General features: G+C 37.6%; 1 protein-coding gene across 3 annotated transcripts in view; it reads left to right on the plus strand.

The window, feature by feature from the left end:
• LOC148028426 (callose synthase 5-like) overlaps positions 1-1,155 on the plus strand; it is a 275,331-nt gene extending 274,176 nt beyond the window's left edge. For all 3 annotated transcript variants that reach the window (XM_087690228.1, XM_087690230.1, XM_087690229.1), the window contains one exon: positions 13-1,155. In XM_087690228.1, coding sequence (XP_087546354.1) covers positions 13-240 — 228 coding nt within the window. In that variant the 3' untranslated portion in view covers positions 241-1,155. The remainder of the gene's footprint in view (positions 1-12) is intronic.
• Positions 1,156-19,012: the final 17,857 nt, after the last annotated feature.

Raw genomic sequence — 19,012 nt, forward strand, 5'->3', positions numbered from 1 at the left:
GGTGTCTTTCAGGTTGCACAAGCATGCAGACCGTTAGTAGTTGTGTCTGGTCTTTGGGACTCTGTGAGGGCGCTCGCGCGGGGCTATGAATATCTCATGGGGCTTCTCCTGTTCGCCCCTGTGGCAGTTTTGGCATGGTTTCCATTTGTCTCAGAATTCCAATCGCGCTTGCTGTTTAACCAGGCCTTCAGCAGAGGTCTTCAAATTTCTCGCATATTGGCTGGTGGAAAGAAGGGATGAGATGAATACTGCCTGCCACATCCTGGCAATTCCCTAGTATACCGAAAAGTTGAAGGATTGGGCTGTCAGCATCTCTCATCATATTCTCGAGATTTTTTTATTATTGTAAATTTGATGCAAATTTGTTGACGGCAGAAAGGTATATTGTCAGGTGGAGCTTCAATTTATCAGTGATACAGTTACTTGCCCAGCAAGTCATTTTTTACAGCAACATCAACATAACCATGGGAGCCTTCTTACTTACATTCAACTGTCATACAAATTGGCCTTGCATCCTGGCTCCGAGAGGGTGACGAGCTGGCAATTCTTTAACAGCTACCCGCCTTACAATACCCACTGGGATTACTGCTGCCGGCTGTAAGCAAGTCATTTTTCACAGAAACATTAACATAACCATGGGGCTTGCTTGCATTCAACTGTCATATAAATTGGCTTCCCATCCTGGGTCCAAGAGAGTGACGAGCTGGCATTTCTTTAACAGCTACCTGCCTTACAATACCCACTGGGATTACTGCTGCTGGCTGTTTCAGATATTTATTTGACAGTGGTCAGACAGAGAGAGAACTTCATCCATGGATATTGAGGGCATAGCAACACCGCTGCATATGGAGGCTTGTAAGACTTTCATGTAAAAAGCCATCAGGCATCCCTTGAGCTCTACAATATAATCCCCATTTAATCCATCTAGATGCATGGTACAGCCGTGCTCTGTATTCTGGACATATTAAGGCCTCTGTGATTTCAAGGGGAGGGCGTATTTCCTAAACTGGAAAAGGCCAGAGGCTGGTGTTTAGTCTTGGGGTTTGCCTATTTTTTCTCAAGTGCACACTGCAAGGTATTTTCTGCATTTGTAACAGATTTTGTTGACTTAAAATTTGTACTAGTTAAATATTTGAAGATTTTAGTACAACATAATGATGATCTTTTGCACTTGTCATCTCTCTCTCTCACAAAACCCCCATAGGGGTGTCATTGTCGAAGTTAAACAATAATCACATGTACAAGGGCCTATTTGGCCAGCATGCAAAAGCCATATTCAGCATACATTTTCATGGAATAAAACTCAATACTTTCATGTAATAAACACAAGGATATTTTACATTTGCCCCATTGCTTATTCCAAGCATACATTTGATAGTTTTTAAGTCGACACTCATATGCCATTCCACATTAAAATTACCAATCCTATCAATCACCAATATTTCTCTCACTTTGAGACTTAATTATATTTAGAATACTTGTATGAGTAAACAACCATTTCAATGATTGATGATTCTCGATTGGTACCTAAGCTACATCAATCCACTTGATCTCCATCTCGGATTGGAACTTATGCCACTAGTACTTAACTCCCATCATTGCTATAGTCCAATATCTTGTTCATGATATAAATATTAAATCTTTTCATCTTTTGTCCTTTTTAAATCTGTGGTTCATCTAACTTCAAGGCAAACTTTAAAACGTTGAGTTATACATGTGGACCATCGTAATCTACGCTCTTCTTAGATCAACCTATATATTGTTAAACGCGCTATATTCAAAAATAAAATTTCTTTTTGGATCGGCTTGACGAGATTAGTAGTATCCTTCGCAGACTATTTGTAGAGGGATGTTTTGTTTGGGTGTATGGCATAGATCCTTAATATAAATGTACTTTCAAAAAATATGTGGAATCTTACAATTCATGGTAGTCCTTACAATCGTTATTATAAGGGTTCGAGATAATCCAAATGCACTTATTTTATTACATTTAATATTTTTAATCGATAATCTAAGGACAGCGTAATAACCTTTTTAACTAATACCCACAGTATCACATATCTTTACAATTTTATTTGGTTTTATTATCCTTCAAGTCTTTTGCCAATTCTTTAAGAGTTGGACCTCTCAAGTCCACATTTTGAGGTGACTTAAGAATCCTCAAAATATTTTTCTTATTCATCATCTCTTTTAAAAGATTGATTCGCTTTTCAATCTCAAATATTAATTTTCAATATAATAAAGACATTTCTTCACAAGATGTAGTCTTCTTTTCTTTACTTTCTCGCACAAACTAGTTATATTTTTTAATAATCTATTTCTCTTTGAATCCTATTGAAATTTTCTTCAAGTGTCTTAGCTTGTTTTGTAATGACTTATTAATATTTTTCAAAATATCAATCTTATCCCTTAGCTCAAAAAAACTTGTTTGTACAATTAATAAATTTTTTTTATTTTGTTTATTTGAGCCGTATATGTGTAAGATGCAAAGCATAACCTTGTACAATTGTTAAGCATTTTATTATAACATTCACCAATATATCTCATATAGTCATGAATATTTAAAAAAATATGAGGTTTATATATAGAAGAATCCTTGGGATAAATATTTACATCTACCCACAAACTTATATGCTTCTTTTATTGTATTTGTAATCTATTAATCTCCATCTCGTCTATTAGTACTTGATTATATATACTTTTGCAAGATATAGATCTAGTTTTTTTATTTTGTGTATTTGAACCGTATATATAGAAGATGCAAAGCATAACCTTGTACAATTGCCAAGCATCCTGTTATAACCTTTTTCAACATATTTTATGTAGTCATGAATATTGAAAAAATGAGATTTACTTGAACGATCCTTGGGATAAATATTTTCATCCATCCATAAATCCATATGCTTTTTTTTTTGTATTTACAATCTATGAGTCTCCATCTCATCTATTAGTACTCGATGATATATACTTTTTCAAGATGTATAAATCAAATTTAGTTGAATGGTAAGTTTGTACTTGCATGTGCTTGTATCTATATTACTTGAAGAGCTATTGCTAAACATTTTAGCAAATCAATCACAAATAAATGAATCTCATGGTGATAAGAAAGTAAGCACAAAGAAGAGAATGGCGAAAGAGATTAAAGAGAATGGTATGTGAAAAAAAGACACGAGAGCAAACGAACCAAATATTCTCTCATTAATCACATATGAGTAACCAAATTTGACAGTTTCATTATTTCAATATCTCAACTAATTATTAACTTAATCTTTTTTTTACAAGTATCTATTTTTAAGTGTTTTTTGTCCTAATGCAATAAGTGTTTCACACTTGTCCTACTATTGAGCATGGTTTTAACTCTATTTTAGTTTTTTTGCTAAGATTATAGAATCAACCATGCCTAGGAATTAGAGGCATGCTGAGGGTTTTGAGTGGGAGATTCATAAAAGATAAATTCTAGCTTGCGCATTGCTTGCTTCTAAAACATGCATGGTTAGATTAAGAAAGAGGGTTTTTGTTGATATTTTATTGCTCACTATTAATTGAAGCTAGTACTAGATTAAAATCTTAAATGTTATTAGAATAAATTAAAGAGAGTATGTATGTTGAACATCTAATTGAGCAATTTAGAAGAAAGATACAATAAGAGGCAAAGAAGAGAAGGCAGTGAATTTTCTTTTGGATAGAACCTCGAAGTCGCATTTGAGTGCTAATGGCACTCGAACAAGAGAGAAAATGAGTTGTGAAAACTTAAAAAATAAATAAATTGAAAGAACAATATAAAATAAAATAAAACAAAACAGTAGAAAAATGGTGGAGAGATTTCTCTCGATGGAAATTGGATATTAGGAATATGCTTTAAGCTGGTAAGGAATGTTATAACCACTTGGAGAGAGAGGAACTACCTTGCTAGAGAGTACTGGAGAGTACAAGTTTTGTCAAAGAGAGTATGGCTAGTGGGGGACCCAATGGAGCTAGCACTACTAAAAAAGGAAGATATTGATGACCATTTAATGATGATCACGATATGAATTCTTGGGGGATTCACTACATGTAAATCCTCGATATCACATTCATTCAATACCTATTTCGAAATACCCTTATCTATGAATTTTTCATACATAAAACACACCCCTTTCTTGTTTGATCTTTGGATAATCTCTTTATATTTATATGACATCCTTCTATATGTAAAAATATTATTTAAAAAATTCGTTCTTTTAGACCCAAATGATATACTTATATATTTGTAATATTTTACAAATTCTTTTTTTAGACCCAAGCGATATACTTACATATTTAAGAGTATCCCCTCCCCCCTTTTTTCCTTTGTCTATGAATTGAATAAGTGATTTAAATGGTGCGTTTGAAGACATATTTGTATGCTACCATTTGAAATCATATTGAGAAGAAATGTCTGGCATAGGAAAGCATATGAGAATAGAATTCACCAGAATCAACTTGAGAACTAGGGATACACGAGAGAGAGAGAGAGAGAGAGAGAGAGAGAGAGAGAGAGAGAGAGAGAGAGAGAGAGAGATCTATTAACGTCTCTAAAAGGCCAGAGTGGCCTATGAGACCCTAACCAATACAACTGGTATCATCATCTCTCATTAAATATAAGAAGAGATAAAATTTATGTGGGTTTACATGGTATATTGGAATGAGAAGTATGGAAACTGAAAAAGTTGAAAAAAAACTAAGTTTAAAAAGATCAAGAGTGTAGGGTATCTCCCCCTCAATCTATGGAATCCACCAAGACTCTGCAAGCTATCTCCAACTGAGTCACCACACCAATATGTCTCTATAACGAGCAATCATGATGTGAATGTAGCGCATATGGGCACGCCTATGTTGTTGAGTAGGTACTCTAGGGCATCATGCTTTGCATAGTAGCATTGTAGCTCTATCAACTATGATGCCTCTTAATGATGTATCTCGACAACGCCTATCAGTAAAAGATGTAGTGTTTAGGGTGGTCGCAACTAGGGGTTCAGCTACGCTGAAGTAGTCTATAACTGCTCTCTGGAGGGATGGATGATGTTGGGATCACCTCATATCTCGTAACAATAATGCTTTGCGTTGTCGGAGCTCCAGCAAGAAAATGCCCAAACATCTTTGGTTCTCATAGTCCATCACCCATCTTAGTGTTCCAAAGCCCTCCTTAAAGAGGCAATGATAGTGGCCTCGGATATCACAGTATACAATACATCTAAATGTAGTGGTCCTTCGTCTCTGGCTCCCATCCACAAAGCTGGCACATCCTCTCATCGGTTGCAACATGGCTCCATCAACTTGTCTCAATCATCAACTAATGTGATGAGATGCAAATCTCACCAATAGCAACTCAGAGTCTGTGGGAAAGTTGAGCATCTATGTATCTAGGCCTCACTATGAAACCGTCATGAGAAAGCTGCAAGAAGTGACTTTGGTATTGTGCCGTTTTCGAGCCTAATGGGAAAGGAAGCTTAGACCAAGTCCTTTCTGTCTCCACTTTAGTGATGTCTGCCCTGATCACACTTTGGTATTGTGTCGTTTTTGTGTTTAATGGGAAAGGGGGCTTGGACCAAGTCCTTTTTTGCTTCACTTTAGAGAGAGAGAGAGAGAGAGTGTGTGTGTGTGTGTGTGTGTAGCACAAAGAGCATGAAAACATAGTTGTGAAAGAGCCATTCACATTTGGAGAGACGAAGAGGAGTGTAGCGAGTCCACGCAGAAGAAACAAGTGAGGAATTGGAAAAAGGTGTGCAGAAGGAGAGAAAGTGTCGAAGGAAGGAAGCATGCGATTGGGGCACAATCACTGCTCTTGAAGAATTGGAGCTTGCCTTGGAATGTCGCACTCAAAGTAGCAACTTCAATCATTCCATATGGGGCCTTCATCGCGATGAAGTGCTGAGGCAGAAAATGGGGCTTCCATCGGATCATATGAGGCACCGGCAGAGTCATGATCGTTAAAGGTTGCGTCAGAGCGCTTGTTGGCAAATTACGTATTGCTCTTATTAGGCACAATAGCTCTTATCATGTGAACTTGGGCTTTCTAGGGACTGTCCTGCTTGACCTGGACCACCTGGATTTAAATACACTGGACATTCAAATTGCTTGTTCGAATGTAGTAATAATATCCAAGATTTGACACTCAACCTATGTCTCTCCACACTCTGCCCGCATCTATCTTGTATTAGTATCGACCATCGAAATCTATACGCACATTCTGTCCCCATTCAAAGCCACTATTTTCTCCACCCTTTGCACGCAAGATACACAACCTTTGCATTCAAATCATCTCTAGAAACATTTCTAGTTTTAACATTCGAGTCAACCATGCAAATTTCGTACTCAAATCAAACACTATGCCAGGACGTCCAGTGACCACACCAGCAAAAAGGAAAGTACCAATTAGGAGCAAGACTGTAATTGCTCTAAGACTACCTAAGCCACCTTGTGCACACCGAGTCCTAGAGCTAGCTAGTAAACTCTTCATCCTAGTTGCAACTCACCATGGGACTAGGGTCAAGAGTTGTATGGATTTAGCACCAGCTGCTATAGTCCTGGGACTCTATGTGACTAGGTCATCGAAGGAACATGCCAAGAGACTGCCTTAACTAAGGGAACAATCAACTCTAGGGGCTATGACCTCAACTAAATTAACCCATGCTAACCCTTGAAAAGTGTGTGGATTGTAAGGAGTGTCTAAAATTGTCATTGCCAAACGAAACTCCAATGAATGAATGTGAGAAAAGTGATTGGATTAAAATAACTTATTGTTCACTTCACTTTTTGCTTGGGAAAGTAAATAGCATGTTTTTGCACCACTGGCATGCCACGAAAACTACATTGCATTGAGATTTCTTGATTGTGAAAAAGGAAAGCTTGATTCTGTACATCTCACTTGCATTAATTGCACAATTGAATCAATGAGAAGATCAGGATAAAGATCTAAGAAGAGATCTACAAAATGTACAACTCAGCAAAATCACAAACCAGACATGAAAACAAAACAAGCAAGAAGATTGGGGAAATCGAGACTAGACCAAGAGAGATTTGAGAGACATGGGCTTGAACTCAGGAAGGAGAATCACACCATTGACCTTCCACTAAAGAATGGATCATTCCTAAAGGAATCAAACTCGAAAAAAAATGAATATATTTTCAAAAAATTTCCTAAAACTTCTAGAGTGACAAAGATCGTTGCATTTCATGCCTTCTCCTAGCCAATGAGGGTGAATTGGCACCCCTCTAGCACCTAGCATGCAAGGCACGAAGAACACTCTATGCAATTCGAGGTAAGATGTGTCTTCCCTAGGATCTTCCATTCAGAGCTAATTACACAATGTGACCATCAAGATAAATATAAACCACGCAAGGCATAACAAATTTACCAATGTCGTCAGGATATCCTGTCTTGAAGGTTCCTTGGATCTATGAAGTGGGGAAGGGATAGGGGGTTGGGAACAAAGCTCACCAGTGGTTGCCATGAGACATAACCAACTTGGGGATCCCTAGGTGATGTGACAATGAGTGTTTCTAATGAGATTTTCGTTTAATTTTATTATTTTCTTCTTTTGATGCTTGTGTTCTCTTTTTTTAAAATGAAAACTTTATCATGGCTCCCCTTAGTTTCTTGGTGTTGAACAAGGGAGTGGTTGCAATGATCTTTCCATGCATGCCTTGCTCATCATGTAGGGTTTTAGTACATATCTTGTAGCTAGAGGTATAAATGGAAGGAAAGGGTGGTCATAGATGTGTAGACCCATCTAACCATGCAATCTATCATCAATGTTCATACGTGTCGAGCTTGCCATCTCAACACTCCACCTCAAGCTCTATTGCATCTCTGCATCTCCAAGTAAGCTTTGAAACTTTTGAAGCTTCTCTCCACCCAATATCTTCATAAAGATGTCACCTATCAGATCCTATGTGCAGATATACACAAAGTCAATTTGACCTGCAAGTACCTTTTCTCTCATAAAGTGGTAGTGCACTTCAATGTGTTTTGTCCTAGTATGGAACACACAATTCCTAGCCAATTGTATGCTTCATGTTGTCACAATGAATGTCAACTTGACTATCTACCTACACATCCAAATCACCCAATAACTTCTGCAGTAGCCATACCATCTCACATACAATATAGAAGCACGTCTATACTCGGCCTCTGTGCTCAATAAAGCAACTATAGATTGCTTCTTACTGCTCCACATAACTGTTGCACTACGAAGGAAAAACATAAATCTACTGGTAAATCTTCTATCAAACATACTATAGATTGAATTTGTGTATCCAAACGCCTGTATATCATTGCCTATCTCATGAAAAAGTCCATAATGCAGAGTGAACTTCACATATCTCAAAATGCATCTAACTACATCCAAATGAGGCTTTCTAGGCATTTGCATAAACTGATTGACAAGACCAACAATATAGCTCAAGTTTGGCCTGGTGATAGTCATGCAAATCAAACTCCCTACTATCCTCCTAAACATATTAGGCTCTTTTATCTCATCTCCAACATCAACACTTAGCTTCACATTTTGCTTCAACGGCACTAAAAGAGGCTTACATACTGTTATACAATACTTGGACAACATATCCAAGCCATACTATCTTTGGGACATCCATACACCATCATCACATCTACTCATCTCAATACCAAGAAAGTACCTCAGCTCACCCAGATCCCTCATCTCAAACTTCTTCTTCAAAAGGTCATTGACTTTAACAATCCCATTGTCACTATCACTTACAATAGTCAAGTAATCCACATAGATGATTGTGATGACCAAACCTGCACCTCCCTTGCTCACATAAAGTAAGTGATTAACATTAGTTTTGTTCATGATATAGACAATAGTATGAATAACTTCACACCAAAAATATTTTGGCAAATTCTTTTTAGTGCTCATTGTCATATCACTACACAGACATAGTGTGAAGAACTCTAGAGTACATTGTTATCCGGCTTTCTTATTAATCTAGAGAGTCAATGCCATATTAGTCATTCATGTCAGTGTCCATAATATGGATGGTTCAAAAAAACGAGATTTTTGGACAATTTTAGTCTATTTTTTATATTATTTCTCATAAATATTCAAAAATGTATAGAAAACTTCTAGAATAGGGTGACATGCAAAAAAGCAAGTAGTTTTTTCAACTAGTTTTGAAGATCTCGTGAAAAAAAGAATGACTTTTGAAATCGCATGGCACACGATCGTAGTTTACAAGAAGCAACCAACACTATGAATTAGGAGGAGTGATCTAGAAGAATTCTGCAGGTGTCTTGAATTTTTATCTCCCTTTTGGAGCTAACGGAACCATCAAATTTGACGTCTGAGTAGTAGAGAAGAAGCTAGTTTTTTGTGCACGTTTTTTGTCTACTAGGGAGCTCCAGGAGATCTAATGTTTGGAGATTGCTTCCGACGAGTAGTCTTAGGTAAGGATTTTGTTTATCTTCACAGGTTCTATCAATACATAGTGCTTTGATTCATTGAGCTTTGTCTTTATCTTGTGTATCTTTTGTCTATTCTTTTTATTCTCTTCTATCTTCTATTCTCTACTTCCTTCTATCTCTAATCCCTAGTGGATACAACCTTTCAACTAAAACCCCTCTGACATTGGTGAACTCGATATGAAAAGTCGTTGGAAGGAAAGACAGGATGGGAGAACCTTCAAGCACAATTTCTATAGTAACGTTTTGCAGTAGTCAGTGCAGAATATAAACATTCTTATGTAGATACAACAATAACAACAGGTGATGCAGACTTTTACTCAAACAAAAATTATTGTAATAAATATTATGTTGGCAACAGAGCGTGAGATGAAGTTATTTAATGGAATGAATGTATCTGCATATTTGCATACTTATGCTCAAAATATAGAATTCTTTGGGGTGGCTCAACTTGCATGGAACCAGTATTTTGTACGGATCACTTTATATATATTGAAAGTTCGAGTTACTGAATTATACATACATGATGCTAACTAGGTAGCTTTCAAGAAGACACACAGGGAATAATTTTACATTGAAGACACCAGTTTGATTACCCACAAGACTTTCCAAGAGTTGGTTCTACAATCCAATAAGGGTCTTGTTGCTACATAGTTATTAAGATAATTTGAAAGTCGGTTTGAGCAATTAGATCTTGCAGAAGAGCAAGCTCTTGCAAGTCAAAAACTTGAGTTATTTCTACAAGCGACAGATCCTAAGCTTCAAGAGAAGCTTGATGATTTGTTAGAGGATCAGACCACAGAGACAGGGCTTAAAATAGAGTGGAGACATGTTAAGGAAGCTATTACTGCACTAGTGGAAAAGCATAGAAGAAGAAAAAGATTGCATGTATCTAGCTTGCCTACTATTACGGGCAAAACAAATCATATATCCAGTAAGCCACCCACTTCTATGGCTAACCCTATGGCTGCACATGTTGTTCCCATTGTTAAGTAAGATGTATTAGATGAATTAGTCAAAGGCATGTAGGATCTTCAGTTGAAGGTCGCAAAATTAGATGAGAAATGATGAGGAAAGGGGACGGGCATCAGCCCCTAAACTAGGGAAAAGATGTATATGGTGTAATAGTTTGTAGCATGAAAGAAAGAATTATACTGCTTATCTCAGGAGGCCTTTGCATGATAACTCATCTTTTGGAAAGATGGCAAGATCCATGCACAAGAAATGAGATTTCCTCCTACTTTGAATTTTGAAAAGGGAGGTGTGCAAAAGTTGTTAGAAGACTTGGCTTTTTGAAATGCTTATGCGACTGTACATGCTTCTACTTTTGGTCTATAGTTGAATAGAATACATGGCCAAGTGACAGTTGGTCCGAAGGCTACAATATAGACACATACTTTGTATGCAATTGAAAAGAGAAAAGTTACTGATAGTGAAATGTCTCATGCAAGGCAAAACATTTGTGACATAACTAGCTGGGAATCACTGGTAGATGAATATTCAGTGGATGCATATTTAGCAAAAGAACAAAACACGGATGTACTTGTGAAAGAGAAACAGAAGAGATGAAGATAATGCAGGGATATCTAAGAGAGTGACAAGAAGAAGCATGGATCCTCCTAAAGCAACAAATCAACCACCTCTCGAGCTTGTTATGGAAGAGGTTGGGCAGAGCAGAAATAAGGTAGTAAGCAAGAGGGAAAGTAGCTAGGATATAAGCTATAGTTTGATATTGAGTTGGCCATGGATGCCTTGCAAGAGTCAACCATTTGCATTTGTAGATTTTATTAATGCATCTAAAGAGGTTTATGAAGCTCATGTTTTACTTGATGCAGGGACTCAGGGGGAGATTGGTGAAGTATTGGATGCACATGATTTACAAGATATAGTTATCATTTCTAAGACAATTGATGAGCTCAAGGATATACCTTTAAAGGATGTTAGATGTAATGCTCCATAGCTTGAAACTATTTCGGATACTTTGTCAAAGGCCTTGATAGGCAATTCTAAAATGCTTCAATATATGGATTGCTTTACTATTTTCGGTAATGGTGAGAATGTGTTGGATGCAAGTGAGGCTCAATTTATGTTTGATGTGGTACACAAGTATCAATATAAGCATATTTCCATGCGCTGGACTCTAAAAGAATGGACATGTTGCTATGTATTTGTTGATGGATACATTGATAGCCTATATGTGGAGATTCATAGCCTCTAGTATATGATGCATATCCAAGGCCTTATGACCCTAGAGAGGGTACTAGGTGTGGTTCAAGAGTTATACATATACTAAGTATTTTTATCTATGATCCAAGGGGACGCCTTCTTATGTGCATGATAAGCAACAAGTTGATGCTATGGGTGTTTGACCTAGGTGGTGCATCGATGGCACATACTAAAGGATATGCAGGTTCACAAGGGGTGGATGTTGTATGAAGACACAGTGTGAAAAACTCTAGAGTGTATCATCATCCAACTTTCTTATTGATCTAGAGAGTCAATGTCATCTTAATCATTAGTGCTAGTGTCCATAGTATGGTTAGTTTCAAAATACATGATTTTTGGACAAGTTTAGCCTATTTTTTATATTTTTTATATTATTTCTTATAAATATCCAAAAAATGTGTAGAAAACTTCTAGAATAGAGTAACATCTAAAAAACAAGTGGCTTTTTCAACCAATTTGCAAGATCTCATACAAAAAGAAGGGCTTCCAAAATCGTTCAATGTGCGATCGTAGTTTACAGGCAGTAAACAACACTCTAAATTGGGAGAATGAGTTATCTAGAGAAGATTTCTGAGCAAGTGTCATGAGGTTTTACCTCCCTTTCAGAGCCAACGGAACCATCCAATTTGTCATCTGAGCAATAGAGAAAAAGCTAGTGTTTAGTGCACGTTTTTTATCTACCAGGGAGCTCCATGAGATATAATGCTTGGAGATTACTTCTGAGTAGCCCCTAACAAGGATTTTGTTTATCTTTATAGGTTCTATCAACACATAGTGCTTTGATTCATTGAGCTTTATCTTTATCTTGTGTATTGCTTGTCTATTCTTTTTCTTCTCTTCTATCTTCTATTCTCTACTTCATTCTATTTCTGTTCCCTGGTGGATATGACCTTTTGACTAAAACACCTCCGACACTGTGTAACTTTTGTAATATGTCTATTTTTCCTTACTGCAACCCCATTTTGCTATGGGGTATGCCTACAAGTAAACTATCTCTTTATCCCATGAGACTTCAAGAAGTCACTGAACGCATTAGAGAGGTACTCTCCCCCTCCTTCTGACCTCAAGAACTTAACTTTCAAGCATATCTCTATTTCAATAGTAAGCTTGAAAGTTTTGAAGTACTCAAATACGTCACTTTTCTTCTTCATGAAATATATCCATAGCTTTCTTGAACAATCATCAATAAATGTAACAAAATATTTGCTACCACTAAGAGATATATTTTGTGTAGGCATCCAAACATTTATATGCATAACATCAAGTATATTCCTACTCATATCTCTGTCATGTGAAAAATGTTGTCTAGCTACTTACCAAACTAACATGCTTTACACACTTTATGAAGTTCTGCAACTCTAAAAATAGGCAACCCTGTAACCAGTCGTTTGGACCATATTAATTTTAGCCTTTACAATTATGGTCAATACATATATGTCATATTCTAATGTCTGTAATAATCACTCCTTTGCCTTTAATATATATAACAACATTTATAGTAGGAATCCCATCACATAAAGTGAACATGTGGCCAACTCTACTTTCTTTTGCAACCAACCTATACTTATCATTAAAATATTTCACAAAATAGACTTTTGCATTAAATCAACCCTGTAATCCTTGCTCTACAATCTAACCAACATAAACTAAATTCTTTGTGATGAATGACATATGCAGTATATCTAATAAACTCTTTGTCCAACCATCATGCAAGGGCAAGGGAACTTTTTCAATGTGTAAAATTGGGTGGCATGAATCATCACTCATCTATACATAACTTGGATTTTGTAAATCCTACATCTCTCTAAACCATTTAGCATGGTTAATCATATGATTAGATGTAGTTGAATCAACATACCATACATCATTATGTATCCCCTTTCCTATAACAATATTTATCATATAGTGCACAACAAACAAATGCTCATTTTTGTCTTCATTCTATTTATAAAAACGATGCATAGTTTCCTTGTTGCAATTTAGCTTTGCGGATATCATTCTTCTTAGCATAACAATGGGCTACAATATGATCGATTTTTCCACAATAATGACAAATAATACCAAAATTTGTAGAAGCTCTGTTGTTTCATCCACCTCTTTCTCTAGAGCTCCCCTTGTCTCTAAAGTTGCCATGGCCTCCTAAAACCTACATATTACCAAACTACTAATTTAACATGTTTTGTTGGTTATCACCAGTATGTCCCATACCACAACCTCTTGAAAGAGAATCTTCCACGTCTCCTTCCTAAACTTGAGTAAAATGCTTGGACTTATTCACTTCTTTCATATGCCTCACCCTGCATGTTGATCCCTTCAATGATCATGAGAGAGACCAACTCATCAAAATTTGGAAATTGCTTCTATATATACATAGATATAACAAATGATTTCCAAGCCTTTTCATTATTATGACCATTCAAAGTAGATGATATTAAGTCATCATCATCAAGCATTGCATCAAAATTGTTGCCAAAGTATCTGCAATGCTCCTCCCCTTCAAACCATACTCATAATTTGATAGATACTTTCTTTTTCTTCAAAATTTTCAACTCCTGCTTAAGCTGAATCTTTTGTGCCTTTGTATTCACAAAAAACATGTTTTTAAACATGGTCCATACTACATGTGAACTTTTTATATTTTTAATATATTCCAGCATAGTGTTATCAATGATTGTAAATAGCCAATACATCACCTTTTTCTCTTTTTCATTCCATTCTTTCCACACCTTCAATTTGTCTAGATTCGCAAGATCACTCAACTTTGGCTCCTTTTCTTCACCTGAAACAAACTCGAAGAGGTCTTTTCCAATAAGAAAGTTTGTCACATGGAACTTTCATGATAGGCAGTTGTTCTTATCTAGCTTCTCAATTATGGGGCTTTTACTTTTCTTTGCCATTATCACAAAATTGATACAAAACAGCAAGCAAGTCTTCTATAACCTTTTACAACAAATACATGACAATACATTAAGCAGTCTTTATCACTGACTGCCCAATAATACATGTAATTTGCAACCTGTTTGTAGATAAACTTGTGTTTGATTTCTAGTAGACACCTCAAAACTTATATATTCAAAATTTGTAACTTGTGTGCCTACTTTTGGTCAACATAATTGAAATCTCCATATATCCTAAAACTGTTATCCATAACCTTGTGGACCTAAAACACAGCAATTTGATATTTTTACTCTATCCTACTTCCAATGTCTCCACAAACACTATCCAAGAGAAAGAGTGGAAAAATGGGAGAACTTCTTGCCCTTGCTTTCTTGCTCAAATCCTTGCTTCTTCTCTTTATTTCAGACTTTAAAACTAGCTTCTATCACTGGTATAGCTCTAATACCATGTCACGAATCGTGTGGTGGGGGGACTTGCTTGAGCTACTACACCAAACACATACCATATACACAAGAGGAAGCTCACTTAAGAATCCAAGAAGAGAGATAGAGGCCAAAACATTTTCTTGCTAGTTTCTTCTTCTTCTTTTATATACTCTTCAATGTACACAAAGTATAGATAAGGTATAATTTAAAGGAAAATTGCCTACTAAGTCAAACAATGGATAACGATCTATATTAATCAACTAGCACTATAACTATTCTAGTTGTAGATAGGTGTAACAAATTAAATATAATATATGATAAGTTAGTGGCCATGTAAGAGTCATAATGACCACCGATATGCTAAGTGTAGACATGTGGACCCATCTAACCAAGTGCATCAAGTCCACAAGTGTGGAGCTTGTCATTTCAATACCTTTCAAAGAGTAGTGCATTGCAAAATACTACCCATGCTTCCATATTGTCATCCAAAATATTTCTTCTCCATGTTGGTTGGGAGCATAACCCTTCATGGTCCTTGGTATCTCGAACACTTTGTCCTACCAAAGGTCGAATGGTTCTCAATGCTACATTTTAGGGTCTTGAATTTTTCACTCCATTCATTTCCTTTCCAAATATGAGGATACTTGAATTACCTTTTGCATTATAGTGAGCAACAATACATTTCTAAGTTTGCAAGAAAAGCTAAAAAATAACTACAAGGAGAATTATTGAGTCTCCCACTACTTCCAAATGTTGATCTCCCTATCCTAACAACAAATTGAGATATACTTCCCTCTTTTTGAGAATGATATATTATTGGCTAAGATGTGGCAGTGAATCTTCTTTTACTTCTCTTCACCCTCTCCCTTCTTCTATGCATAGCCTCTCTAATTCCTTCTGAATGAGTGGGTTCTCTTTTGGCTTTCTGTGATGGTTTCTAATTGTGGCAACATTGGTCTCTCAAGTTCTTCTAGTTCCCAATCTAACTCAGGTGTAGAAGATGGTGGTGATGGAAGAATTTATCTAGTCTTCTATGGTTGGTACACTACATGAGCTTTCTTTTATATCTCCAATAAATGAGTTGCTTTCTCCCTCAAGCATACTGGTAGCTCCACAATTCATGATGCGAGCTCAAGCAACCTCAAGTCTCCACCTCCAAGCTCCATCCTCCATAGCCGTATGCAAGAGAAGAGAAGAGAAGAAGAGATGATGGAGAGCTTCTTCTCCTTGATCCCTTACCCTCACAGACTCACTCCCTCACACTCTCACACACTCTCTCTCAAGCACACACAAGCAAGCAAGAAGGAGAGAAGAAGATGAGTCCACTTTGCCACACACCAAAGAATGAGCTCCTCATTCACTTTTCAACTTTATATACAAAACCCTAAATCCCTTTTGGGTGGTCATCCCCTTTTCCCATTTTTTACATGGCCTAGGTCCTTTTTCCCATCTTCTTAGCTTTCTTTCTATCACCCATCTACCTTTACAATTTGCACAGGAGGGAGTCTAGCGCTCTTTTACAAAAAGTTTTAGGAGCCTCTTGCATTTAAAAATGTGATTTTGCCTTTGACTTAGCTTTTGAGGCTGCCCTTACGCTTTCAGCCATTTCCCTTCTTGCTTCTTTCGTTGTGTCTGATTTCCTTCTACGCCGCCTCTTTTAGCTTCTGACTTGTACTTTTCCACTTTTTTTGCTTTCTCTTGTGTGCTGATGTTAACATTACCTCCTCCTAGCCTAGTGCAAGTCCCATGGCACTGATATGCAGTAGTTGGAAGGTGGAATGGGTGTAGCCAGATGGCTTTTTGGGGTTTGTATACAAGCCCTTGCGGGGGATGGTGTTGGGTGGATCATCCCTTGAAATTGAATATGGTGTTGGAAGGATCCTTCTTGGAGAATGGTGGGTGGATGGCTTTGTTGTTGAAATTGACAATGGTGTTGGACAAATGCCTCCTCGCCTGTCCGAGGGTGCTAGGACTAGAGCTTAACATGGCTCATCCTTAATCCCTACAAGTTGCATTATCCCTTCACCTATGCCCGTGTAGACTTTCCCACTTGCACAGGAGAAAACCGGTCACTTTTTATAAAATGAATTACATTATGTCTCGTGCTTTCCTTGCAAGATCCTTGGGAGGTGCTCCCTCATCCTTGAGAAAGCCTTGCTAGAATATTTGGTGCTTTCTATCATCCTCAAGAGAGCATCCTTCATCCTTAATAGGACCTCCCTCATCCTTGAGAGGACCTCACCAAAGTAGTTGGAACTCCCCCACATTTTTTTTTGAGGTTGCCATCTCCTGCACTGTTCCGAATGAGCTTCTTCATTCACTTTTTGACTGGGGCTTCCTTGGTTTGCCTCTATTGCATGGTGACATGTTGTATAATATTACCCCCCTCCTAAATGGGTGCTAGTTCCCTAACACTTGCAATGTTGAGCTAATGAAGATTCCGTGATGGAAAAAGGCGGTCATGTGAGTCGATAATGATGGGGCCTTGTGAGGGAATTGGTTTTGGGAAGAGATTGATTAACCGATTAAGGTGGTGAGGGCCAAAAATGTATAGCATGGATGATGGGGCCATTGAAGTTGGTGGATTGCAGCGTTTATTTTTACATGAAAAGAAAAGAAAGTGCACTACCTGGGGGCGTCTACCTTACCGTGTGGTGCATAGTGCTCGTGCGAGTGAAACTAGGAGTTGGGTCGGAACCACAGGCAAGGCTGGGTGGTGTCCCACACTTGAGGACCCAATTCGTGCATCGTTGGAGGTGTGATGTGTGGCTTAGGGAGACATGCCTAACCATAGGCGTGTGTGACCCCCCTCAGTAAGTCCTGCCTTTGATGTGCCCTAAGCATGATGTGGGGAATCAAAATGGGCTAAGGAGTTAGAGACGAAGCTAGCCGACCAAAGCCACCGAACGTTGCCAACCTTAAGAACCCCTAGGTGCAGTGACTATGACCTTGGTATTTTTTTTCCACACATTGATCCAGTCATAGAATAGATATCTTTGGCCAACATTGGAGGTTAACAAGAGTGATGGGGGCATCCTTGTTGTAAAATCCTCCCTCTAAGGAGTCATTTCTTACTATCCCCTTTCAAAACTTGGTTCTACGTCTTCAATCACCCTTTGCCTCTCTTCTCCCCTACAATGTGGTGGCTCTACTTCTGTGGGCCCTGCAATTTATGTTTGGACATGTAGCCCATGCCTTAGAGCCCTGTGGGTGATCTCCAGCTTTTTCTTTAAGGACTCAACAACCTCCTCTTCCTCAGATTGTGTGGTGTCCAAGAGTGCAAATACCCTTTTACTTTTATGAAGGTTTGTAGAGTTCTTTGTTCTTGGGGACATTCCGGCATTCACTATGCATGCATATACCATTCGATCTACGCACCACTGGTATCAAAGTGAAGTTGAGATTAAGAGCTTCTAATCGCTTGTCATCTCGTGCAAAGGAAAAGCTCCTAGAACAAACGGGCTCTACAGGCTGTCTCATGACGAACCGACAACATAGGCATGTTCCTGGCGGTGAAGAACCCCGTGTGGTACCCTCTGATCGCTTGCAAGAAGGACCTCTCACAACAGGCAAAGGACCACTTGAGAAGACTCTTCTATAAGACATTTTTATCACAGATAAAGAAATTCATGATTAATGCAATGCTAAGCTTATTGTTTAAGCTTAAAGAGAGCTTCAACTCTAATGTCTCAAATCAGTAATTCGGCATGAACTCATCGCCGTCAATCCTGTCAAAAATATGCCATCGTCCTACGCCAAATTCCTTAAATTCATTAAGCCTTTTAAAAGCTTAAAGTTATTAAGCTTAATCTAAAGCTTAAAGTTTCAATTATCAATCTCTTACATAGCATGCGTTCATACCGTGGTACTCCCGAACTGGTTTTGAAGCTTCAAGAAGCCCTTGTTTCCACCTGCAACTTGGCTGAATGGATTTACAGCAAGTAGATTGTCATGTGTAGTCTATGTGGAATACTATTTTGCTTGGAAGAAGACCGTTACCAATTGCCGTACTTGAGAAAAT

This window comes from Lygodium microphyllum, chromosome 12 (assembly GCF_053477565.2).
Source record: "Lygodium microphyllum isolate KBCC chromosome 12, Lygodium_microphyllum_v1.1.10, whole genome shotgun sequence".
Taxonomy (NCBI): Eukaryota; Viridiplantae; Streptophyta; class Polypodiopsida; order Schizaeales; family Lygodiaceae; genus Lygodium; species Lygodium microphyllum.